The sequence below is a fragment of the Cyprinus carpio genome, chromosome A7 (genome assembly GCF_018340385.1).
Source record: "Cyprinus carpio isolate SPL01 chromosome A7, ASM1834038v1, whole genome shotgun sequence".
Lineage (NCBI taxonomy): Eukaryota > Metazoa > Chordata > Actinopteri > Cypriniformes > Cyprinidae > Cyprinus > Cyprinus carpio.
Window position 1 is genome coordinate 11,384,089 of NC_056578.1, and position 27,674 is coordinate 11,411,762.

At 35.3% G+C, this 27,674-nt stretch overlaps 2 protein-coding genes across 4 annotated transcripts in view; both read right to left on the bottom strand.

Moving 5' to 3' along the window:
• Positions 1 to 7,371, bottom strand: part of LOC109070280 (interleukin-13 receptor subunit alpha-1-like) — a 7,948-nt gene extending 577 nt beyond the window's left edge. Inside the window, exons 1-10 of the mRNA XM_042759635.1 lie at positions 7,058 to 7,371; positions 6,622 to 6,749; positions 3,123 to 3,300; positions 2,405 to 2,504; positions 2,134 to 2,303; positions 1,694 to 1,824; positions 1,267 to 1,405; positions 889 to 988; positions 580 to 673; positions 1 to 458 (exon numbers count right to left, since the gene is read on the bottom strand). The exon at positions 1 to 458 is cut by the window's left edge and continues 577 nt beyond it. Of these exons, the coding sequence (XP_042615569.1) occupies positions 339 to 458; positions 580 to 673; positions 889 to 988; positions 1,267 to 1,405; positions 1,694 to 1,824; positions 2,134 to 2,303; positions 2,405 to 2,504; positions 3,123 to 3,300; positions 6,622 to 6,749; positions 7,058 to 7,136 (1,239 nt within the window). The 5' untranslated portion in view covers positions 7,137 to 7,371 and the 3' untranslated portion in view covers positions 1 to 338. The remainder of the gene's footprint in view (positions 459 to 579; positions 674 to 888; positions 989 to 1,266; positions 1,406 to 1,693; positions 1,825 to 2,133; positions 2,304 to 2,404; positions 2,505 to 3,122; positions 3,301 to 6,621; positions 6,750 to 7,057) is intronic.
• An 11,566-nt stretch (positions 7,372 to 18,937) lies between these two features.
• LOC109070278 (dedicator of cytokinesis protein 11-like) overlaps positions 18,938 to 27,674 on the bottom strand; it is a 67,298-nt gene continuing 58,561 nt past the window's right edge. For 2 of the 3 annotated variants that reach the window (XM_042759638.1, XM_042759637.1), the window contains 4 exons: positions 26,311 to 26,501; positions 25,356 to 25,453; positions 24,587 to 24,725; positions 18,938 to 21,133 (listed from right to left, as the gene is read on the bottom strand). In XM_042759638.1, coding sequence (XP_042615572.1) covers positions 21,044 to 21,133; positions 24,587 to 24,725; positions 25,356 to 25,453; positions 26,311 to 26,501 — 518 coding nt within the window. In that variant the 3' untranslated portion in view covers positions 18,938 to 21,043. Of the gene's footprint in view, positions 21,134 to 21,297; positions 21,310 to 24,586; positions 24,726 to 25,355; positions 25,454 to 26,310; positions 26,502 to 27,674 lie in introns of all 3 variants that reach the window. The other variant, XM_042759639.1, reaches the window with a different exon arrangement.

Genomic DNA, 27,674 nt, shown 5'->3' on the forward strand with positions numbered 1-27,674 from the left:
TCTGGATACACTGAGTGGGTACAGTGTGAGCTTTACATACCAGTAAATCAGAACCAACCAAACTGCCCCAGGAAAGTCTTTCTTATCTTCACAATACATTCAGTTAAAACAAGCCACTGTCGTGCGAGGAAGAGCAGTTTACTGGCAACTGCAATAAGTGAGGTTGAAGTCCATTGAAAAAAGGTATATGGAGCCTGAGTTATTCATTTATTCAATTAAATGAGAATTATTTATCAACAGATGAAACAGACAGCATAGACATTTTCCACACAGTGTAAGTTTTAAGTGCACCCAGAGTCCATCCTGATTTACCGGATATTTTCAGTCATCAGAAATTTTCATAGCTGCTTGTACATCATATCTGTCTTGGTTGGTATAAGTGGTGTCTCAGGTTCGAGACGTATCTTGTTTTCTACGATTTCTTCAATAGGGATATACAGTCTGCCATCTGCAGTACTCTGTTGGAACAGATTGAATTCAAGAATATTAATGACATTTTGTGTTACAAGAGAATGTGTGACTCTAAACGTTTTCTGATTGTGAAACTAATGAATAATGGACTGGCCTGCACAATTTTACCCGTAGGTCCTCTGCCGTTCTGATGTTGTTGATGAACATGTCCTTAAAGATAAGCGTTGGCTCTGGGATTTTTGGGAATATGATGTCTTTATGTCTGAAGGAAGACACGTGAATTTCAGGTCTCGGTAATCAATTTATATACAGTTTTTAAAAAGATTTGCCCATTTTTAACTTCTAACACAGTACGTACAAATATGATTTAAAGAAATCTTAAAAATATACAATAACATATGTTATAATGCAATAATATTGTTTCACATTTGTTCTTTTCAAATAGACAGAAAAATGAAAATCTAAATCATTCATCACCTTCTGAGCAGCACGAGAGAAACTATCAGGAAACAGGAAAGCATGAGCGGGATAATAATGCCAGCCAGCAATGCAGGCAAATTTGAATCTCTGTTCTCACCTACGAAACAGCACAAAGAAAAGCATTCAAGTCAACTATCAAAGTCCAGAGGAAAGCACATTTCATTTGCAGGATATGAAGTAATCATACATAAACTACCATTCAAAAGTTTAGGCTCAGCTGGAAACTAACATTTTTTATTTTTACTGTTTTACCCTTGTTGCAGGCTTCTTGTTGCTTTTGCATAAAAATATGAATTACCTTCCTAATACCTTGACAATCTAAACAAAGTGATTATCATAGTTGAATATGATGTTAATTACTAGGCTCAGACGTACCATATTCCACCTCGTCACTCAGGTCACTCTTCCCTCCTCCACAATCACTTGAGAAGATGATCTGCACTCTGGCTCTGTACTTGCAGCTTGAGTCATAGTCCACTTTATACTCACTATCTAGGACCTTTACTTGTTTAATCTATAAACACATCAACAGAATAATATAGGATTAGGAAGCTGAGTCTTGTTTAGCATGACATTATGCGCTACACTACATGACGCAATAATAGCTCCACCAAGGCAATGCTTAAAATGTGGGTTGGTACATACTGCATTGTTTAATTTTCCTTTTTTCATTGATTCTATACTCTTAAGCATTAAAAGAGGGCAGTTTTATGTGTATTTAAAGCTTTAGTGAGAATGATGATACTTAATAGTGAATAAAGACCATATACTATTAAATATAAAAATATAGAACATGATTTACCTCATCGCACTTGCTGTATATGTAGTTTTTTTCGTAGCAGTGAGCTCCAAACTCTGAATCTGTAAAATTTGTATGAAAATGGAGAGACTGCCCAATTATCTGGATTTTAAGTTGAGGTTTTTTTAGTTTCACTGCAAAGGAAGCCCAAAAAGACAAAGAGACTATTAATTAGTGAAACAAACAAACAGAATGGCAACTGACATTAGAAAATGTGAAAAATTTAGCTCATATTCTCTAATACAGCTATTGCAGTATGCAGTATACTGGTTTGCTATGTTTCCTCAACATGATCTACTTATAATATTTCTCAAATAATTTGCTGTTGTGAAAATGACAACTCTAAACGTAGTGTGCTGTATTTTAGAAAACTGGCTGTTTAACTGCCTTTCTGTGCAGGTTTAAAAAAAATATGTTCTATGCAAAAAAAAGTGCATGTTTACCAAAATATGTTGAACTGTTATGCCTGAATGTGTTGTTTACAGGTTGACCCTTATAAGTGCCATTGAACAGGTAGAACATTTCTGTCATGTCCTTGAGAAATGTATCGTGGATGACGCATTCTCCAATCTTCATCTCGTTGCACTTTTTTACCATTTCTTTCTGAGGTAACCTGAAAAACATACGTTTACAACCAATGCATGGATGAATGGAATATAAACAACAAATGAAAGTGAAATATACAAAACAATGGTAAGAAAAACAGTTACATACCAGTAATAAAAACCAAGGTCTGGGACATCAACATCAGAATCCCAAGTGCACTTCAGCCTGTCGTGGGAATACTCGAAGCTCATGTTTTTCACCAGCCTCACTGGAATAAATGTGAAGATTTCAAATCAGTCCTCAAGACTGGAAATTTATAAATATGAAATTCAGCTGTGGATTATGTAAGAGGTGAATCTTAATGCTTAAGTTCCTTGACTATGAAAATCAATGGTTTATTTTTTAAGTCAAAAAAGCTTGATGCTTGATGCTGCTATTCTGCATAATATTGGTCGAACAAGGTTTTTTTATTTATTTATAACAGAGCCCGATGGCCGAAACACATGATATCACAAAATTAAATTTAAAGATGGTTAATAACACCCTTTGAAAAAAGGCTGTTATTTCAGGATGGATGAGTTGAAAACTATATTGCACTCAATAGCAAACCTGCAGCTCTTAAAAAAAGAATTGTTATAATATAAACCGTTCAGCTTTTTTTCTTAGGTAAAATGAAGTAAAGGATTATTTGATCGGTATCCATTCATACCATAACATGTAATAAAAATAAAAATACCTCAATGACTTACGTCTGAATAAACTAATAAATATACTTCTCATGATCATAACTGAGACCACTGCCACTGGATCAGTATGGAATGATTAAAAAAGAGACAAAGAACCAAAAAGCATTTTACATCAGATAGCTGGCTATCATGCAGAGTACCTGGAGGTGGAGGGATGCTAATTTCCAAAGGTGGACTTTGTTTTTTGTTTCCACAGTTTTCAGCGTTCACTGTAACACTGATGCACAGTCCGTTTACATTGGAGATATTCAGTTTGCAGGTCGTGTTTTGGACTCTCCTGGTTGCTGACATGTTTTTGGCTTTTTCAGAACAGTCCTGTTGGTGACAGCGGATTTTCATGTTAATTATCACTATAAAATACAGTCTGTTTGTACCTGTGTTCATTTTGTGTTACTGTGTGTGTGTGTGTGTATTAATTGTTTCCTAATGGGGACCAAAAAAAAAAAAAGTCCCCACAATGTCAAAATTTACTGGTATTAATTTCCTTGTGGGGCCCATTTGGTCCTCATAACATCATCTATATACAGGTTTAATCTATATACACACAGTACTGTTTCAAATGAGTTTCGAGCTTTAATATTGTAATGCTCATATTTTGTTCCGTATTATTTTTAAATTTTGAACACAAACACAATCACAAAATCCAAACAATAGAGTTCCAGAACTTGCTTTGTTTCCTCTTCCTCTCACTTTGACAAACCTTGTTATTGTGCATAATGTAAGATGAGGGTCTCAAGACTTATAAACTAGTTAATCTAATGGTATGATTTAAATCAATGTCATATTAAATAACTGGTTTTAATTAAATACAGCCTGTGTCAAACTTTATGATGTCAGTACAACTGTCATTGCTGCTTGCTGACCCGACTGGTTCTCCTAGACGGAAGTGACTTTTCAGAAGTAATATGTTTAACTCTGAAATTCCCTAAAATTCCACAGGTACTAATAATATCAACCAAAGATCATCCAAATCGGATAATCTGTACGTGTGAGTACATGTGTAACGTGTATTTGAACACATTAAGTTTCATATGTGTGTCAGTGAGAACTGTGTAAAGGGAAAAGGGCAAAGAGAGATAAATACACACATAAACCCAGTGTAGACTTTGACTTATGTGGGGAAGAGCTGTGGCAATAAAGAACCAGAAAACGTAAATGTACATCTGACCTACTTTTGTTTAACTGACTTCAGATGGACAAAAACACACTATAAACTTCAGTGTTTGTTCAGGGCTTCTCAGACCTGGTAAATTGCGTGGTTATGGAGGAAAACTGCTGCCTGTACTACACAAAGTGTGCTAGGGTCAATTATACTATAATCTGTCCTGGTTTGACTCATATGTTCATAAAACTGAGTGAAATGTGGGACAACAGAACCATTTTCTTTGTTTCGTTGTTACTGTCATGACAGCATACATCAAGTAAAATATTTTAAACAGCATTTATTTTAAGCATGCATATGGTTTTTATTGCATAACATTAACTGAGAGTTCATATGATTAATTGAATTCACTCCATTTTAAGGTAAGAGGTTGCAATCAGTTGATTTGATCTACATCAGTGCTGTGCGATTAATCGAAATCGAATCGAAATCGCGATTTGAGACGTTGCGATTTGCAAATGTGGACGCGATATTTCTCTGTTCCAGAGCATATGCGTGACTGCCAGCCTTGAGTGACAGTCTTACTAACCAATAGAGTGAGCGCACCTCCGTTCTCCCCAATCAGCACTGCACTAGTCAATTGCGTAAACGCCTACCATTAAAAAAAAAAAATAATAATAATAAAAAAACCGGACAGCGGGAGAGAGACCGAGTGGGATTTTGGCGTCTACAGGGACAGATCAATAGTTAGGCAAAGTAAAACTAAAGAAAAACGTTATGTAACTTAAGCTTCTAAACGACAGGCAACGAACAAAAAAGGTAATTTGCAAGAGCTGCATCACAATGTATATCAAGAGCATCCCTTATTGCGTGTTCGCTATTCCCAATTCAGAAGACCGCGCACACAGCCTGCGTCTCTGAATGCTTCTCATACTCGCTCCTCTCTTCCCCACGCGGTGCGAATCCCGCGTCACGGACGAGCCGTTCACACTTATCGCACTCACGCAGTCTGTCTCGTAACGCTCGGTTATATTCGCGCGCGGCCCTGCACCGCAAATCTCCACGAGCGCATCTGGCGTTATGGATGAGGCTTGACGAACGCGCGCAACCTGCGTCGACTCGCGCCTGGCTCCGCGTTTAAAACGAATGTAAATTCAGTCTAACTGCTTGCTAATTTCACTTGGATGAAATGAAACATTCAGCACATTTTCCACTTGTTCTTAAAATCCCAAATACAATGCAACATATGTAATACTTTAATAATTGACTAAAGAAATACAGTTCTTTATTTATTTATATATATATATCTTTCCAGTGAAATTCAGTAATTAAAGTTAATTCTGTAAAAATAGTTATCCCATTATAATCTTATCTACTGAAAAAAATTTTTTTTAAATACATAAATAAATATAGAACCCCTCCAAAAACACTATTGAAAATTGAATGGAGTTCAGGGTTATAATGGGAATTGTATTGGTTTTAATGTAAACTATAATGATGTCTATTTGATGGATTGTATTGGTGGGAGGTAATATGGCAGATGGAAACCAATAGAACGACAGTAATTCCTATTGGAATAATGCAAAAAAACAAAAAGGAATTTTGTAATGGTTTAATGGAAAGAATTTCTGCTTTTTTCATCAGGGTTATGATACTCATACTGTGCTGCACATTATTGACAATACTGAGCTGAAGCTTGACTTTGCAAATTTAAAATTGCAAATCAAATCGCAATATCTGTCAAAAAATCGCAATTAGATATTTTCCCCATATCGCACAGCCCTAATCTACATTTAAATAAATTTAGTTCAACTAAAAAACTAAAACCCAAAAAATTTTCTTATTAAACGCTGCTTAAACTCAGGTACATCAGTGGGCTTCTTTAGCTGGAATTGCTCTCCTCAGGACAGCGTTTCTACTGGATTTAAAAATTGGGACTTTAACTTTCAAATTAATTTCTGCTTTTAACTATTTAATAGCAGACCTGCTGTACAGCATATCCTCCAGACGACCAAACATATTAATCATCGAGTGACTGTTTTTTGGACAATCCAGTTGCACAGTAGACTTGGATATTAAACCCACAAAATGTTGTGGCAAGGATCAGACTTTGACTGAGAAGACCAAGGTTTATGTTCTGCCAATAGTGCGGGAACTGCTAAACTCACTCAAACTTAGCCTTTAAATGAACTGATACCAAAAGTTCACATACTTATTATTAAATAATATTTAAATAAGCGCTTGATAGGATCTGATCACAGCATATATATATATATATATATATATTATTATATATATATATATATATATATATATATATATAATAATAATAATAATATATATATAATAATAATATATATATAATTGTTTGTTTGTTTGTTTGTTTGTTTGTTTGTGTGTGTGTGTGTGTGCGCGCGTGCGTGTGTATGCATGCAGAAATATAACACATTTTTAAGAGTTGACAGACTTTCTAGTATCCCAGCGGAAATACTTCATTAAAGTGTAGCTGATTGAGATCTTTGGGTGACACACCTGAGAGAAGGGATAGCGTTCACCGTGTAGTTCACGCTGCAATCTGGCTCCAGATCCTTCGGCTTTTTCCATGTCAAACGAAGTGTGAAAGGTGTTTCCCATTTGAAGGTCAGGTTCCTGGGTGGAGGGAGCTCTGTGGGGTTCAAGAGGAGTGGAACGAGGTTATGAAGACCGAAGGAGAATGGAGAGGAAAACTTTAAAACAACAACAACGTCCAACAAATTTAGTAGCGGTAGTAAAATTCTGTTGTTTGCAGTAGTAACTAATAAACTACTGCGGGGAGCAAGATGAGACATGAATTAGGTTTAGTCGTAACACACTGGCGGGTGTTCTTCAGAAGAAGGTCACTGACGTCACAGGTTTCGGGAATTATACAGGATATCCCGCAAGCGCTGTCATAAGAAAACTTAAGGGGAGCGCAACAAACTGCAGTGTACCCACCTGACTCGCCTTCAACTCCGAAGAACATGAGTGACAGAGAGAAGCATAGCATTAAGGAGATATCCCACACGCGAAACATCCTGTTCAAGGTTTTATCGGATGTTCTGTCTAAAATCAAATGTGAAGTCCCGTAATCCTTTGCTGATGTAGCTAATCAAAAACGCGATATTTCTCCTTTTTCCTTTACTTTTTAAGTGGTTTTACTCGTGCTCGTCATAATAACTTTTCAGTAAATAGAAGATCGCCGCGTCCGTCAGCCTCGAGCTCAAAGCCAGAGCGTGACTACTGGAGCTTGTTGCACACAGTGACACTGTCAGACTGCAGTGGGTGGAGTGTGTGGATTTACTCTCTCACTCTCTCTCTCTCTCCATGGATTTATTTGAACGATTTATGTTTATTGCGTGGTATTGTGTCATATCGTCGTAGTATTATTGGTGGGTGATGGAAGAAAAAAAAAAAACACACACACACACACACACACACACACACACACACACACACACATAGATATAAATAATATATATATTATATATATATATATACCACGAACACACACACACATACAGGTGCTGTCATATAATTAAAATATATCATCAAAAGTTGATTTTATTTTTATGAAATTCCTTTCAAAATGTGAAACTTGTATATTATAATTCATTCATTACACACAGACTGGTATATTTCAATTGTTTATTTCTTTTATTTTGATGATTATAACTGACAACTAAGGAAAATCCCAAATTCAGTATCTCAGAAATATTAGAATATAACTTAAGACCAATACAAAGAAAGGATTTTAGAAATCTTGGCCAACTAAAAAAGTAATAAAAATGAAAAGTATGAGCATAGTTACAGCACTCAATCACTTAGTTGGGGCTCCTGCTTACTGCCTGCATTCGATCAGGTATGCCCAGCGCAATGCAGCCGATTGTGCCTCAGCTCTGTGATCCGATGGGACGTCGATCCACCAATACCCCATGCATCTTGGGGCACACTGCCCGCAGGTGTTATGAGAAGCCCCGGTTGAACTCCGATAGGCCTTCAGCCTCTTCTTCATTCTTGGGTCTGGCATATATCGCATCTTCCTCTTCCCATACCCCATGATTTTCTATGGGGTTAAGGTCAGGCAGTTTTGGTGGCCAATTAAGAACAGGGATACCATGGTCCTTAACCAGGTACTGGTAGCTTTGGCACTGTGTGCTGGGGGCCAAGTCCTGTTGGAAAATGAAATCTGCATCTCCATAAAGTTGGTCAGCAGCAGGAAGCCATGAAGTGCTCTAAAAAACTTCCTGGGTAACGGCGGCATACGGCTGGACCTTGAAAACAATAGTGGACCAACACCAGCAGATGAATGGCACCCCAAACCAAGTGACTGTGGAAACTTAACTGGACCGCAGCAGATGGATGTGTGCCTCGCCCCTTCCTGCAGACCTCTGGGACCCTGGTGGATATCCAAAGGAAATGCAAAATTTACTTCATACAGAGCACATAATTTGACTACTCAGCAGCAGTCCACCTTTTTGAAGCGAGATCCAGTATGACGTTGTGCCTCTCCTCTCCTCTCTTCCTGTCTGTTGTTCAAGAGTGGAAATGCAAACAAGGAATCAGAGTGAACTAACAGCTGAAACCCATGTCTGAAGCATTCGCTGTCTGTTGTGTCAAGTGGTGAACACAAGGATTGAAGCATTTACTCTTGAAAGCAATTTACCTGCAGCTGCATTCCACTCTTTGTGAATATCCCCCACATTTTTGAATGGGTTTTGTTTCACAATCCTCTCCAGGGTTGCGGTTATCCCTATCGCCTTGTACACTTTTTTCTACCACATCTTTTCCTTCCCTTCGCCTCTCTGTTATGTGCTTGGACACAGAGCTCTGTGAACAGCCAGCCTCTTTTGCAATGACCTTTTGTGTCTTGCCCTCCTTGTGCAAGGTGTCAATTGTCGTCTTTTGGACAACTGTCAAGTCAGCGGTCTTTTTCCCCATGATTGTGTAGCCTACAGATAGACTGAGAGACCATTTAAAGGCTTTGCAGGTGTTTTGAGTTAATTAACTGATTAGAGTGTGGCACCAGGTGTCTTCAATATTGAAACTTTTCACAATATTCTAATTTTCTGGATCTGAATTTTGGGATTTTCCTTAGTTGTCATTTATAAACATCGAAATTAAAAGAAATAAACATTTGAAATATATCAGTCTGTCTGTAATGAATAAATATAATATACAAAGTTCACTTTTTGGAATGGAATTAGTGAAATAAACGCACTTTTTGATGATATTCTAATTATATGACCAGCAGCTGTATATATATAGATATATATATATATATATATATATATATATATATATATATATTATATATATAATATATATATATATATATATATATATAAATATATAGTAGGTGGCCATCCAAAACGTTCGTTCTACCGCCGCTCGTACCGCCGCCGCAGCGTCGGCAAAGTGCATTTGCAGCTTTTGACCGCTGAGTGGCGCTTTAATCAGCAAAGTGCATTTGCAGCTTTTGACCGCTTTTTCGCAAATAGAAGTCATAGCTTTGCCTCACCGATGTGTTATATTTGACTGCAGTCGGGGGAAAATGAAAGAAAAAATATTTAATATTCACAGATTAAAGTTTAGTCCTTATGAAGATATGTGCGTTTCTTAGAACGAATTCAAGCAGGATAAATATCAAGCCCATTAGCCTGTGGTTATATTTTCTATACACCATATTTTAGATTTGACACATTTAAATAGTGTGCAGTATTATTTATATAATATGAATTATGTGTTATATTATTCAAAAGAAATTGTGGTTTACTTTGCATTGGAGCATTAAAAGTTTAGCATAGTGAGCTAGGCGTGCGTGTTTTATAAATTATGTTCTTTATTTTAGTAAAACGTGAGGCACTGTATAATTTCGTTCCCATTATTTAGGCCTAATTAAAAAAGAAAACGAATAAATTAAACCTGCACAATTTAACTAAATCATTGAAACTCTAAAGAATGGACTGATTAATAAAACGTCCTCATGATTAAACTCAAGTTCTGGAAATACACACGATGTAAAAAAGAGCTTCATTAATGGACAACTTCAGTGTTCTTTACTTGCTTTCATGTAATTTAAGTAAAAATAATAATAAATAAATAAATAAATAAATAAATAAATACATTGTAGCCGCATTCAAATGCAGGTTTGTATAATATTCCATAAAATATCAGTGCAAGATTTGCTCGGATGTAATTTAAGTAAAAGTAATTGCACAATTTATTCTTATTTGTCTACATATTTTATCTTCATTACAAATGTTGTTTAGTTTTATTTTGGATAATTGCATGTAAAAAAATATTTGCTTTGTAATGCATATGCAAAATGTGAATTATTATTCATATTCAAGTGTTTGTGCGAAAATTATTATGCGTGCATGACAGGGAGGCGCCCTCTCGGTCACGTGATTTTTTTTTTTCCTGATAATGAAAAAACTGAAAATTGTGGTGTCTCGCATACATGAGAAATATATCTACAGAAAGCTTGAAATGTCTTTTAAACCAATCAGTTCAAAACGAAAGCATTATGTAATCTGTGAAGGTGCATTTCTCTCTAAAAGCGCGTCCATGTGGAGAGAGTCAGCACTGTGAATTTCATCTTGCAGCCGACAAGAAATCATTTGTTTATTAATAAATAATTAAAATGTCTCCTTTTTCACAATTATTAGGCTACTTCTGCCTGTGCTTTGTGGCAAACTTAATGCATGTGCTTGAGCGCGGAATATATTAAGGCTCATTATGGATTATAGATGTAGGCTAAATTTAATATAAACCTGCGATTAGTTGAATAATGACAAATGAACGACTAGTAACTAGAAATTAAATACCCTCTAGACATCTCTGTTAAAATTTTTAAAGCATTTAATACGCGTTTGCATAAATTCTTCTTTCAGAACGGTCTGTAATGGAGAGATGTCTTAACATTGATTTTTCCTCTGAAACACAAAAACGAAAATTAAAATAAAATTGATATTTTATGTTTTGAGAATGGCCACCCCTTCTCTGCAGATATTGTGCTCCTGGTTTGTGCATTTTAAATCACATAAGGTCTACAAAATATATAAAAACTCTTGTGTTTTTTGTCACGTCTGTAAAAAAAGCCTATAAAACATGTTCATAAACGGATACTTTACTGATGTCTGGACTCTGTTTGGGATTTAGAGAAACTTCAATATATTGTTCATCAATAGGCTACATTCTGTGAAAATTTATATTTCACACTCTAAAAAATATTGTATGGACGCAACAAAATAAAGCGGCCTACGCTCCACTCAGGGCTCGTAGTTCTGATTGGGCTCAACCCTCCCCCGCGCGTTTAGGACACGCTGCCGAGTAGAGTATGAGCAGTGCGTGTGCCTCTGACTGGAGGGAGGAGCGGATTTTTTAAAAGTCGGAGCGTCGTGGTTTTCACTCGCTCCAGCACCGCACCATCACGAGTACAATTCATGCCAATGGCCCGTAATATAACTGCATATTTAGCAAGAATTCACATGATAAACATATTTAGCTATAGCTTGATACAATCTCTCCGAGCAGAAGACTATAATGACGGCGAGCGTTACAGGCTAGTTCTCAAGGAGTTTATCTTCCTTTTACTGATTATTTTCGGGTTAAAGCATGATTTAAACAGATACAGCACATTCACACGTAATCGCTGTCGCAATAATGCATTCAAACAAATATAATTTTACACTGCTGCTTCATCTGTATTTGATTTTGAAATCTATAAGAAATGCATCGATCATAAAATAACTGACGAAAATGTACTGTTATTTTCATCACAAACAAAATTTGCACAGCAGAATGCAGCAATTATACTTTTTAATGCTGACAATGTTATTAGTTTGGCGTTTGGTAGGAAAAAAAGTTGCACACAATAGCCTAATCCCCTTTGAAACTCTCCTGTTATTTTATTTATTTATTATTTTCTTTTTATAGGCTACGTTATGAACATAACATTTCAGCTGTATCCACGGAGCGAGTGCGGAGCAGTGAATAGTGAGCGCGGAGTGGAGTGATTATTAAATGCTCGGAGCGCGAAGGGGAAATTGTCGCACTCTCACATACTCTGCTGCCGAGTGAGAGATGTTTCGCCCTAAAAATGAACAAGACCGTCATGTGTAGACACGGTTAGACAGTGTCTGCTATATTTACAAATAATTGATATAAGAAATAAAAATAAATACATAACCTAAACCAGCGGCATAAGGAGATGAAAATATAGACTAAAAATATACATTACAAATTACACTTGCTCTGTCCTACATCCATGACACTGACTCACTGGAGCTGCCAGTTTTAATCTGAACAGCTCTTAACGCCGAGTGGATGGTTAGTTGCATGATGGGCTAGTATTAAAAAAAAATAAATACATAAAATAAAGGTCTTTCCAGCATTAAGGTAATAACATTATTGCTTTTTTTAATCATCTTGACTCAGTTATAAATTTGACTGGTAAATTGATAAATGATGAATTATATTAAAACTTGTTTTGAACAATTTCTTTGTCATTTGAATATTGATTTTAAGTAGGAAGGCAAAAAAAATCGATTTAAATCATAAATCTGATTTTTTTGTGAAAAAAAATTGGGGATTTTTTTTAGGCCATCGCCCAGCCCTAATGCAACAGTTTTTTTTTTTTTTTTTTTAGTTAAGGCAACTTCCTCTGGAATTAAGTTATAATAACTAATTAACTTTATTGCGCTATACAGTAGTCAACATTTGAAGTGGATCAAACCTTTCTTTAAAGTTGTTCTAAAACCAATATTTCCTAAAAACCTGTTCTGCAAGTATGAAACCCTCATAAAGACACTGTGCATGTGAAAGACCAAAGAGATTTACACCTTTATCTCGACCCCCCACAAGCTATACAGAACTACCCAAAACCCCCAACCCCCAACCCCCTCCAGATGAACTGAATTCGGTCTGTTTTTTGGCTGTGAGGAACTGTGTGTTGTCATGTTACTGGGTTGAAACATGCCTGCACTCACATCAGCCCTACTCTTTTTATTCATTATTTTCTCGCAGCCCATATTATTATTATCACTAGACCATAATAATAACAAATTATCAATTGATATTTAATCATTATTTTTGAGAAAATCGTAGACGTTTGTGAACGTTGACGTTTGAGGAAGGCTTTAAGACCAAGCGGAGTCCTCTGCCAGCTGCTCCCGCTTCACAGCGCGCGACTCGCGCTCACTGACCCAGCTTCACCGTCCACGTTTGGATTTTATAAAATCAGTTTGAGGCGAATACAACTTACTGATCATGAGCCCAACATTTAGCAAGGCGGGAAAACAATCAGTCTACCTGAAGGAAGATGTATTTCATTGAGCTAATGCTATTAAATAGAGTAATAATAATAATAATAAAAATAAAAAAAAACACTGTAGGCTATTCTTAAACTTGGAGCTCATTATATTGAAGTACAAATCCAAACACCAGAAGCAACCTACACTCTGTGTTCTTTCATTGAAAAGTATGCATTTTATTATTCACAGGCTATATGGTTGAAATAATATTTAGTTGAAAAATTTAAGTGCCATTGTTTAAAAAAATGCATCATAGAAATGTTTCATAGACCTTCAGTTGTTATGCTGTAAAATCCAATGGACAGACATAGGCCTATATTATTGTACATTACAAATATTTGGATCGTCTCTTATTTTCTTAAAGCGTAAATACTTATTTTCTTCAAGAATAAACATTATAAATAAAGAATAAAGAAAGAACCTCTATTAGTCCTTATTTTCTATTTCTGAAGTTAATTTGCAACTCTAATGATGATGTGTCTCCCCTGACAGTGACACGTTCCTCAATAAAATAAAATAAAAATAAAATAAAACCTTGTTAGAGCTATGTGAGCGATTAATTGTTTTAAAAAAAGAAAAAAAAAGTGTGTGCTTGGTTTCCGAAATGGAAAACGAATACAGCTCGTAAAAAATGATATGATGAAAAAGTCATGATATATTTATTCATAGAAATAATTTAAGCAATTAAAACCTTTTTTAAAAAATACCATATTCAACTTGAATTTAAATACTATTAAACTGACTTTAAAATCTCAAGGAGTTTATAAGTTGGAACGGCAAAATGTCACAGTGCTTGTTAAATAGTCTAAATTAACTTTTATCTTTTATAGTATCTGAAGACCTTGATTGCATCTTAGCATAAAACTAACAATATATTTTGACTTTTTTTTAAATGAACAATTCCTGTATATAATATGTGACAGCAACCTTTATATCAAACATTTTGAAATCGTCCACAGCTGAGCATCGCGGGAGGCAGATTGAGCGCGCGGAATGAATGTGATGCACAAAGTCATTTTCAGATGCAATGGAAAAATAAAGCTGGATAAAATTATAGCTACACGGAACTTGTAAATATTTAACAACATAGCTTAGATTAGCCCCATACTCTGTTCCTAAGTATATAATGTAAGTTTGTTAACCCACAATAACAAATTTTAACCGATTAATCGCCTATTTTCGTTTGCTGCATTTTTTTTAAACACGCTAAAAAATAAATTAAATTTGTGAGAGTTGCATTTTATTACATTCAGAAATAATAACGGCAGGCCTAATAATGCTGTAGGCTAATGTACCAACAGGATATTTTTAGTTCCCTTCACTTTACAACAAATCTTTTAAATTTAGCAAATTTATCAGAACAGAACAAGAATTGCTAATATATAATTCTAATGGATAAATATAATTGCAGTATATAATAATATAGGCTTATAAACTAAACAAAAATAATAATTTAAAATAATTTTAAAGTGATACATAAGGTTGGGCTTATCTCTCTCATTCCGGACAAATCCAAAACATGTTGCCCATTTGAAGCTAAACTCTTATTCATTAGGTAAAATAGGCTTTGGATTTCACACGTGTTTCAGTATTGACGGAAAAAAAAAAAAATCATAATGAGTAAAAATATGCCAAAGTGGACCGCTGCTCGCACCGCATGGCTCGTGAACGACTGCTGTTTCCAGATATGTGCGCATGAGGCACCAGCGCGATCAAAGTCACAAATTCACAATTTTTGGTCTCACAGTAAAGGCATAATTAAAAAATGCAAAGTGTTAGCAGTTTGAATAATCAAGAATAATAACAGAGTTAAGAATTACTTGTAAATGCTGGACCGTTCTCATTTCGCTCTGCAAATGGAACCTGAAGATTATTATTATTTTTTTTAACCAAGTATGAACCGAAATTAAAACATTTACTAATTATAACGTAAATGTAACATTTACTAATACAAAATACAAAACATTTACTAATATAAAACTTTAATCCGTATATAAGGTCTTTCTTTAAATTTTTGATGAGTAGACTGTAGCCTAAGACTATCCGATTTTTTAATGGCTTTTAAGGATGTTAGAATTTATATTATAATGTTATTGCTGTTTTACGTCTTCCTTTCATTTTACAATTACATTAATTTCGCAATCCGTCCCTTTGCGCCACCTGGCGGTAGTTTCGCGAATGATTTTAACACGCGACTGACTTGCAGTTAACGCCGCGGCCCTGCGGCGGTATTACCCATTTTGGATGTCTACCTACTGTATATACGCCGCGGCCCTGCGGCGGCATATATATATATATATTATATATGTATATATATATATATGTAGATACAGGTCCTTCTCAAAAAATTAGCATATTGTGAAAAAGTTTTATTTTTTATATTGTGTTGTTAATAGTTTTTTAGTTTTTTTTTTTTAATGTTGTGATGATAATTATTATTTCATATATTTTAGATTCATTGCACACCAACTGAAATATTTCAGGTCTTTTATTGTTTTTTTAATGATGATTTTGGCATACAGCTCATGCAAAATCTCAAAAAATTAGCATATCATGAAAGGTTCTCTAAACGAGCTATTAACCTAATCATCTGAATCAACTAATTAACTCTAAACACCTGCAAAAGATTCCTGAGGCTTTTTAAAAACTCCCAGCCTGGTTCATTACTCAAAACCGCAATCATGGGTAAGACTGCCGACCTGACTGCTGTCCAGAAGGCCATCATTGACACCCTCAAGCGAGAGGGTAAGACACAGAAAGAAATTTCTGAACGAATAGGCTGTTCCCAGAGTGCTGTATCAAGGCACCTCAGTGGGAAGTCTCTGGGAAGGAAAAAGTGTGGCAAAAAACGCTGCACAACGAGAAGAGGTGACCGGACCCTGAGGAAGATTGTGGAGAAGGACCGATTCCAGACCTTGGGGGACCTGCGGAAGCAGTGGACTGAGTCTGGAGTAGAAACATCCAGAGCCACCGTGCACAGGCGTGTGCTTTCGAACCAGAAACAGCAGCGCAGAAGCGCCTGACCTGGGCTACAGAGATGCAGCACTGGACTGGTTGCTCAGTGGTCCAAAAGTACTTTTTTTTCGGATGAAAGCAAATTTTGCATGTCATTCGGAATTCAAGGGTGCCAGAGTCTGGAGGAAGACTGGGGAGAAGGAAATGCCAAATGCCTGAAGTCCAGTGTCAAGTACCCACAGTCAGTGATGGTCTGGGGTGCCATGTCAGCTGCTGGTGTTGGTCCACTGTTTTTTTATCAAGGGCAGGGTCAATGCAGCTAGCTATCAGGAGATTTTGGAGCACTTCATTGCTTCCATCTGCTGAAAAGCTTTATGGAGATGAAGATTTCGTTTTTCAGCACGACCCTGGCACCTGCTCACAGTGCCAAAACCACTAGTAAATGGTTTACTGACCATGGTATTACTGTGCTCAATTGGGCCTGCCAACTCTCCTGACCTGAACCCCATAGAGAATCTGTGGGATATTGTGAAGAGAAAGTTGAGAGACGCAAGACCCAACACTCTGGATGAGCTTAAGGCCGCTATCGAAGCATCCTGGGCCTCCATAACATCTCAGCAGTGCCAAAGGGTGATTGCCTCCATGCCACGCCGCACTGAAGCAGTCATTTCTGCAAAAGGATTCCCGACCAAGTATTGAGTGCATAACTGAACATAATTATTTGAATGTTGACTTTTTTTTTGTATTAAAAACACTTTTCTTTTATTGGTCGGATGAAATATGCTAATTTTTGAGATAGGAATTTTGGGGTTTTCATAAGCTGTATGCCAAAATCATCAGTATTAAAACAATAAAAGACCTGAAATATTTCAGTTGGTGTGCAATGAATCTAAAATATATGAAAGTTTAATTTTTATCATTACATTATGGAAAATAATGAACTTTTTCACAATATGCTAATTTTTTGAGAAGGACCTGTATATATATATATATATATATGTATATAAATCCTTTATATAATTGCTCTAAAACACAATGCAGTGTAAAATACAAAATACAGGTAAAACACCTGTAATTGTTTTTTTTTTAAATACGGTAATTTCCTAAAGATAAATTAATAAAGATAGACTACATATAGGCCTATAATTTATAATACATACAATACACATAACTACGTATGTACACAATAGACAAACCAGACAAATATACTATATGTAGTAGGCCTATGCTAAATAACATTTCAAGGGAATGAAATATGCCAATTTGCACATGTTAGAAAGGCAATAACGGGAATAAAGAATTATTAATTTTTTGGCACTTTAATACATTCCCATTAGAATGAAAGACTACTGATTGTTAAAATCATGAGGACATTTTCTCTGAAATAAGCATTGATTTCAATATAAAGAAGGTAGCCAATTTATTTATAAATTTCTAAAACTGGAAACTTTGCATCAACCACAACATAAAATTAAGTAATTTGTTAGGCTCTCACACAAGTCTAATTGATGTCAGCTGTCCCTCGGCAGAGTTGTAAAGAGGAGAGGGAACTGGCTGTTCACCAGAGAGAGCTTGGCCTGTCTGTTTTCCCAGATCTCGTTGAAGATTGTGTACTCTGAGCCACTAATGCTTCTTTGAAAGCCTGTTGTACTGGCTGTAGTGATTGTGTGTAGCTGCCCCATTGTTTTTAAAGTAGGGAGGTGGGTACCACTTTAACAGTTGCTTTTCTCCTGGTATTGTGGGGACAGTGAGGAAGTCAAGGAAGAGACATGCTGTTTATTTTGGCGTTTTGTTTGATAGGTAAGTTAGATTGCCTTACTCATAGGTAGCTTCCTCCTTTTGTTCCTTATTTTGGCCTTAACGCCCTCTCCCTCCCTAACTGCTGTACAAAGACTGTACTTTGTCAATAAAATCTTGAAGAGTTTCCATGTGTGTGGGTGCTGGGATTGCAGATAGAGCCAACTCTCACTTCTTTTTTTTTTCTTTGCCCATTGGTTTTTACGTTCAACGATACATTTTTGTTCCTCTTTAGTAGCACATGTTACTCCCCTGTAACCCCTAGACAAAAAGGGGATGTAACAAATTCATTAGTAATTCAACTTTCATAACATCCATCAACAAGGCACTGACAAACATAAGCATGACAGCAGTGACATCATGATGGACTAGTCAAGTTATCCGTAAAGCTGTGATAACCAGTTACAATGACAGATCAGATACTCACAGACTACTATATTAATCATCTCCAGTGACCCTTAAGGCAACAAAACGGATTGTGGACACCTTGGACAAATTATATGGATATGAATTTTAAAAACACACCTTTAATGTTCCTAACGCAAAGATAATAAATTCTCACTGGAGTAAAGGATCAATTCTGAAACCTGTTTTACAGACAAGGTTCACAGATTTTATCTAAGGTTTTTTTTTTTTTTTAAGTATTTCCCCACATTTTGTGTGTGTGTGTGTGTGTGTGTGTGTGTGTGTGTGTGTGTGTATGTGTGGAAAACAGACGTCCTGGGAAAGCAGTATTTTTCAAAAGAGCTCAGAATAAACATCAAAGACATTTTCTTTATAAATATTTACTTTGTCTTATGAACTACAGACATTCCTTACATTATATGCTGACAAAACATGGAAATTATGAAACCAATCTTCGGAAACAGCAGCTTGTCTCACACGATTATCTTTATAGCAAATTCAGTGTCCATTGCTCATCAGATGACTTTATTACTAGACCAGAATATTTAGACATTTTTACCATGACAACTGCTTGTCAATACTGCATGTCAATACTGCATACATTTCCATGCGCGCGCTCACACACACACACACACACACAATTTACAACAAATGGACAATTTCCTATATAAATCCACACACTCTCTGATTGCAATTTGCGTATTCAGTGCAGCAAGGTCTGATGAGTAGGCTACAACAGCATTTTTTTTAACATAAATCAACCCTTGATAGGCTGTACTGGCTGTAACCACAGGCAGTTACTATGGACCAGCCCAACAAAATACAAGTGTTTACAATGGGAATCACAAAAATGTGCTTAAACTGAATATCAATAAGCTGTTACATTATATCTTTCCTGCTGACAAAGTCAGCTGTTCTCTACCATCTGGGGTATGCATTCATTTTAAAAAGCTTTACATCCAGCCTATTTTGATTCCAATGAATGACAGAAATTATGCACAATGATCTAAGTTCAGTCTTACAAACGTGCAGTCAGTCAGTAACCACCGCAGTGATGTGTACCACTGAAAATAGGGAAGAGGGATGGTGTGATTTGACCACATATAGAAGCTAGTTTAAATTCTTCTTTTTGGCAGTTGGCAGTAGACAACCATGTTTCTTCCAAACTACACAACATGCAGTTCACACCAAGCATCAAATAGAAATAAGGGAAAAGTCAACATATTATAATCATGATTTTGTTCAGTAAAAACATCAACAATTCAGTAATTATATAAATAATTTAAAAAGTCAAACTTTTACTGTACCATTGTTCTTTAATAAAAACATTTAAAAAAATGTACCTCCCATATACTCTTCTAGCTTTAAATGAAAGTTTGTACACCGAGAAAATGAATGGCAAAAATACTTTCAGAACCAAGGCCTATGAAAAGGTTTACTTATTTTACTTTCATTTTTACAACTGTGTTTTTAGGAAACAAAACAGTCAATGTAAAAGTTATTTAATATGGAAATATTAGGCATATAGTATAAACTGTCCATTTGATCTTTGGTGTGTTGGGTGATCTACACCAAAACACGTTTTGTTTCCAGCGGCATCCCTGTAGTATAAAATAGACAGTTTGGCTGAGATGCAAAACAGATTGTACATCAGAGAAAATGCAGAGTCAAAATGTAATGGCATTGGTAACAAATTTTACTTAAATGTGACATTTCATAGAATAGGAAAAAAAAGAATACTAGATTTTATTCATCGACTGGATCATGAAAAGTAGTCATAGAGATGACTGGATATATGGTCTATGAAAGCCCATTTCCACCACAAAAAAGTCAAATATACCATACTAAGACATAATTATGAGAAAAACAGTTTCAATTATGAGATAAAATCATAATTATGACAAAAACTTAAACTTATCACAAATTAGGACTATGTCAAAAATTTGACTTTTTATTTCATAATTGCAACTGTCGTAATTTCAACTTTTTGTCAGTTTTAACAATGTCATAAATTATGCGATTTTTTACTTTTATTTCACAATAATGGTTTATGTCATAATTGACTTTTTATATCATCATAAAGACTTGGCATATTATATTTTTGACTTTTTATGTCATAATTATGATTTAAGAAAGACTTTTTTTTCTTATCTGTTGGAAATAGGTTTCCATAATGGGAAGAGAGTAAGAGTTGAAAAATAAGGTGGCTTGCTGGTGTGGGCCTAAAAGACCAGGAATGTGAATTAAGAAAGTAAAAAGGGTCAATTTTGACTTCATGATGGCTTTAAAACGAACTGTAAAAGCAATATGTACACAAAGTTGCTGTAAAAAAACATGGCACGGAAAGGCACGGAAAATGCTGACATTCTTGAAGCCTGAAGAGATATTTGCTGAAGGCCTAGAATCTTGATTTGTATTCAGCTGTGAGGAGAGCTGATAATCCAGAACAATCAGGAGCAACCATCTGGTTCTAGCTCAGGTCAGTCGAGGTTCCACTGATAGCACGGAACACGTGAACAGAGTTCTGCAGCAGGGAAGGCATCATATCCTCCTGGAAGATCTGAGGGGCGGCAGATAAAAACAGGATAAGGATAAGGGAATGAAATGGGAGCTTTGGAGTCATGTTATTAGCTGATAACAGAATCATTTTAGTATATAGCAACTGCATGCACAAATATTTCAAAGAAAATAAGACAAATACTTTTGTGCAACAAAAGCGGTTACCTAGAACTCAATCTATAGGACATGGCAGCATAATGAAGAAAAACAGAGACACATTAGAAGCAGAAGAAGTAGGCCAGCATTACATTTCACAATAACACCTCAAACGAAGTGAAGAAAAAAAGTAGCACTTTACAACCGATTACTTCGGTTTAAACTCCTAAGTACTAGTTTAAACCAGTGACCTACAAAATTTGAAACAAATTACCACATACTCACTTCCAGTAGCAGCTCAGTTTTTAATAATCACGATGACGCAATAAACCATAGTTACACAGACAAACACTCGCTTGCTGCAGTTCTGCAGGTGAAAACTACTGTCTGGGATTAGGCTTAAGCCTTGCCTGGGAAACCGGGGGATAGTCATTTAAATGGTTGTTATAAAAACTTGTTTATATTCTACACAAATGTATTGGCCTAATGTATTTATAATTTTGGCGATATGATTAGATGGTTTTTAAATGTCACGTTATGAAGTCAGATTAACTTAATGACACATGTACTTCTAGGGAAAAAGACTAAGCTAGATTAAGCTTAACCAAGCCAGTGTTTAGCTATCCTAGTTTTTACAATGTTCACTTTATCACTATAAAACCATAAAATCTTAAACCATACAGTAAATCTGAATTTTAAAAAATTGTGTAAAAATTCAATACATGCATCAATGGTCAATAACCAAGATTACAGTGTTTTTTGTGTTTTAGACATATAATATGACTGCTTTTAGGATTAAACTGTAAAGGAAGGAATAAATATGTGATGGCAAATAATTAAATGGAACTTGTGAAACCGGTCCTTAGTCAAGGATTGCAAAGACATGGGCTTTGTGCTTCTACAAGAAAACCAGCAAAGTGCATTGATGTTTTGATAACAAGTGTTAAAGTCTGCGATGTGCACATATATCCCATGGTGTGCACAAAAAATGTAATGGAGTTGTCAATTAATTAAACTTTATTAAATGGGTTACATTTTAAATCAATTTCATAAAAAGAATAATAAATCAAAGTGTATATATACTGCAAGCCCCCAAATGAAGGTAATTTAAAAATATCACTGTGGCAGATGGGTAAATCATTAAATAGTCTTAATAACAATGGCCTTTACTGTAGATGTCGATAATTCATACTAAATTAACACATTCAATCAGAAACCGTGGTAATCTGCATTTCCATTATTTCAGGCTATAAGACAGTATTTTATCAGTAAGTTATTCTTAGTAAACAAAAACAACACCAAAGTAAAAAAAAGTATTCTGAATCTTTTACTCTCCAACTCTTCCTTTAAGTGTGTCATCTCAGGACACAATCTCTCCAGGATAACTGAGCGTGCAAGACAAACCAGATCAAACCTGTTTTCCTTTCACTGTACCAAATAACATACCTGTCTGCCAGTCACTGACTTCAAGTCATAAGAGGAAAAAATAAAAGCTCAAAAATCCTCAAACATTCTGAATTCTGAAACATGAAGTAAATGTTTTTTTGTTTATTTGTTTTGTTGTTTTTAACTGAGGGAAATGGCCACTTAGCCCATTTCCTGGAGTCTAATGGACAAGAGTATAGAGAGATTTAATCCTAATTCAGTCTGTAATTGCTACAAACGTATTGCAACTGCAAAAACCATCAAAACCATTACACAGGGTCCAAAGTTAAAACTGGCCGAGCAAATAAATGCTAGCAGAAATTGCCATTAACATGTGAAAGATGACTTTTTAACTTTTTTAGGAAGTGCATCATAATGCACAGTGTAGATCACATCAGACATAAACGAAAAGAGTGAAAGCAATCAAAGAAAAAAAACTTTCAGATTGTTCAGATTTTCACACACCATCAGGCAGCAAAAAGTTTTTGTCAAATAACTTTATAACTTGGTGTGGCAATACATTTCTGGAGTTTAGGTACCGAGAAAAAAAAAAAAAAAGAGGAACAAAATCATGATGGGTCAACATTTTCATGAGAAGTGGCTTTTTACAGAAAGACCATGTAGCAACTCATAATGTAATAACTGCACATAATGTCAAAACTGCACACAATGTTATAAATATTACATTATTATTTTAATAAAATGTTCATAATGTAATATTTTTCTCAAAATGTAAAATCTTGAGCTCATAATGTAATAATAATTTTTCAATGTAATAATTTTTCAATGTATTACATTATGTACACAGTGTGGCAATTTATAATGTAATCACAGTTCATAAGGTAATACCGGCAGCACATCATTTAAAGCAATTATTATTATTATATGTTTACAATATCATAATTATCTTTCAATATAATAAATTTGAGCACAAAACAAAATCACAGTTTTATTAAAAGAAAATTAGGCTTATTGGGCTACATTGTAATCTTTTATTTTTTTTTTTATAAAAAGCTTACTAATTCTGTGATTATATAGGCTTGGTTTCACAGACAGGGCTTAGATTAAGCCAGGATTAGGCCATAGTTCAGTTAGGACATTAAAGTAATTTTTATAAACGTGCCTTAGAAAAAAACATTACTGGATTTGGAGACAAAATAAAGGCACTGATATATTTTAAGATCAGTCAGAGATCAGGGAGTGCTTTCAAAACTTCCGGACGCTTTAGCCTGAAGAACATGCAGTAACGCCGTAGCAAGTAAGAAGGGGAGGAAGCTTCTCCACAGGACACATAAGCATTGCCGGAGAGACCAGACGAGTACCTACAGACCTGGGAGGGCAGGCACGGTTTGCCCTGTTCCCAGTAAAGAAGTCAAGAGCAAAACGATGTGATCGATTGGCTCCGAAGCAAAAAGCTTGTATGCGTTACACCTGCGTTACACACTTTTTATGCTCATTCTGTGATCAGCAGCAGTGGATGCAATCATTGCATGCCAATGTCCGAAAAGATTTGTTTACCACAGGTTTTATTCTACTCATAAATTGATAAACCCCATTATAAAACCCCATAGGAAAATATCCACGGAATTACACTTCAAGGTTCTGAACTCATAGTTCCCCCACTCTATTGTAGTAGTATTTTAGGTACTACTTTATTTTTTGTTGATATTTTGAATTTCTGGTTGAATTTCTGGTTTCATTTTAATTTGAAAGTTTTATTATTTTTTATTGTGTTTTTGTCATTTTTATTATTTTATTTTTTATAAAACTGCATAATCTTCATTAATTTTATTTCAGTTAATTTTGTACAAGACTAATGAAAATGAGATATGTTGCTGAAAAAATATATAACTAAAGATAGATAGATAGATAGATAGATAGATAGATAGATAGATAGATAGATAGACGGATGGAAATGACCAAACAAACATACCTGCTCGTGGATGATTTCAGAAAGTTCCTTCACCATGATTTTGAAGTTACTCTTTAGTCCCTCATGATACTCGTACTGATCCTCTTTAATGAGTCTCTCATTAATCTCCAGAGCCATACTGCATGCATTGACAAATTGCCTGCAACAAATACAGTATAACCAAATGTTAAGCATAAGTTTTTTAGCTAGTAGTTAAATGCAAAAGATTTGTCGGATTTAAGTTGACAGTTTTAAAGGGTGGAAAATGGACTTGTATTTAAAAAAAAGAGAGAAAAACAACAACAAAACAAACAAACTGTGTTTGGAGAAAAGTAAACCTGTAAAAAATGTCAACGAGAGTGCTATAAACACAAATTCCATTTACAAGAATGAGATGTCCTGGTATGATAACTAATACATTCCTGCAACATGGCAAGTTGATACATGCTGTTGAATAAACGGCCTGCAGTTGCTTCCTGAACATGGCTGACTTCAGCTTCAGCTATTTTTAGTAGTTACTATTCTCTTGAAATTAAAGTTTTCAATCAGATGAGCCAATTGTGTTTATAGGCAAAATCTCACTGAAAGCATTAATTACAGATATTTGTAAAGACTTTTCACATATATCCTACTTCAGAAACCATGTATCTAAGTGTGTTTGCAGGTTTCCATGTAACTGTTGTTTAACCAAACCATACCTTTCCGTGTTATGTAGCCACATAGTTATCTGTTCCCTTTCTAAGTTCAACAAACTGCAGAAGTAATACCTGCATACCTGAACACCACATACCTGAATATTTCCTTGAGCTCCTTTACTTTCTTACTGGATTGCCCGGATTTAGATTCATCTAGGAAAGCTCGGGCGTAGGCCATCGGACCAGCGTTCACCTATAAGCCCAAAAACAGTATAAGATGCATGAAATGATTGCCTGCAAATCACCTTCAATTAAAAGACTGCTCAGTATACTCAAAATGTGGTCACATTATAACAAAACTGCCAAAAATAATCATTAAAAATTTTTCCTGTTACAGGCTAACAGGAATTTTGTTTTGCATGAAGGGAAATTCTGCTTGCATGTAATTTTGTTGGTTTAATCATGCATGTGTCTTTTAATCACCGAAGTCAAGATTGGAGAGAAAAACAACATTTCAAAATATTCTGTAAATGGTTTTCTTGCATTTTAATGAGCAATTTACTTTTTTTAATAAAACCTCAAAAGTAACCGTACAAACAAAACTCTACTTCTTTATTATTTTAATCAGTTTAAACTTAAAGGCAGTATAAATAATACTACCATGATGTATTAATACATTGTAGATAATAAAAAATCTTGATGTTCCTAAAATTATGCTTTGTTCTGTTTCTTTTTCTCAGTCAGTAAACATTATTCTACATTTATTTCATTATATTTTAAAATGTAATTTATTCCTGTGATGGCAAAGCTGAATTTTCTGCATCATTACTCCAGTCAGCGTCACATGATCCTACAGAAATCTTAGCGCTCAAGAAACATTTCATATTAATATCAATGTTGTAAACATTGGTTAAATATTTTGTGGAAACTATGATACATATTTTCAGGATTCTTTGATGAAAAGAAGGTTCAAATGAAGTCTTTTGTAATATAAATCTCTTTACTGTCACTTTTGATCAATTTAATGCTTTCTTGCTTTTTAAAAGTAATAATTTCTTTAACGGTAGTGTGCTAAAAGATCCTAAAGGAGTGTGTAATGCATACTAGTACCTGCACACTAACACAACCTTGGAGTTTGAGCTGAAGTGTGATCATGTTAACCTCCTGCTTAGAGCAGAGCGTAATGAGTTCAGCATTCCTCTCTTTCATCTCATCTATTGCGACATCAATCGGTTTCAGCTCCAAGTGCTTTTCTCCCACTACCTCGATGCGCTTCTTTACATAGGGAAATGAGCTGGCCGCTGTAGACACAAATAACATGAAAACACACACATGGTCAACAATACAGTAATCTTTTGACAAACATCACCAAAACAAAAGACAACGATCGTGATCTGATAGTGGCGTTACACATTTTTCATCTATGACTGACACACACCTGCTGTTGTCAATATTGATTGTTTGAAGAAGCTGGCTGAAAAGAGTCTTTATCTAAGTGATATTTTGAAGTTGCTCACAAAAGTTGCCACACAAGTGCGTGCCAGTTTGCAGAATAGACACGTGTTGGCCCATGGGGAACATGCCATTGCCATTGTACGTTGAAAATGTTTTTTCTTAGTTTCATCAATTATTAAACCAGCGTTATACAGTATTTAACACATGCCATTTTCTTTGGGTTATGAAGATGGATGCTGCAACTAGCATGTAAATGTTTACAAGCATTCGCCTGTTCACACTATAAGGGCCACATACACACTGTAAGCTCCAGAAGTGACAATCACATTTAAATGTGAGAGTGAATATCATAAATGATAATTTTTTGTCACTTCAGAAATTGCAATTATTGACAGTGGTAACCATAGCAATGCTTCAGAGTTTTGCAATTTCAACCGAACCACCATTTACAGATTCATTGTGGTTTTTTTGGCTGATACGTGTTTAAGGCCCCGTTTACACTAGTGTGTTTTCGTTTTAAAACGCTTAACTTTTGCTACTGTTACTAAAACACCATTGCTTCAGGCTAAAATATGACCCCTGTATTCATAACATTGCTTTCTCCAGTGAAAAAGTCGTCTCATCTGAATCAGGACAGAAATATGCACAGAGCAAGCACTGTTCACAAGTGGAAACCGTCCAGCACAGTTCTAAACAAATATGTAGGTGGATTGTGATTTGAGAGGAAAACAGAGGATGGACTTTTTCATTGAAGGAAGCGTTATTATGGACTCATTTATTTATTTATTTTTGGGGCCAGAAGCAACAGTTTGAAGTTAAAAACACCTTAATGATGAATTTGTCTCTTACAAACATGCAGTCATTTGATCACAATACATTAACTGATGGACTGGACTGGTGTGGATTACTTGTGGACTATTGTATTGTTTTTATCAGCTGTTTGGACTCTCAATCTGACGGCACCCATTCACTGCAGAGGATATATTGGTAAACAAGTGCTAAATTTCTCTAAATCTGTT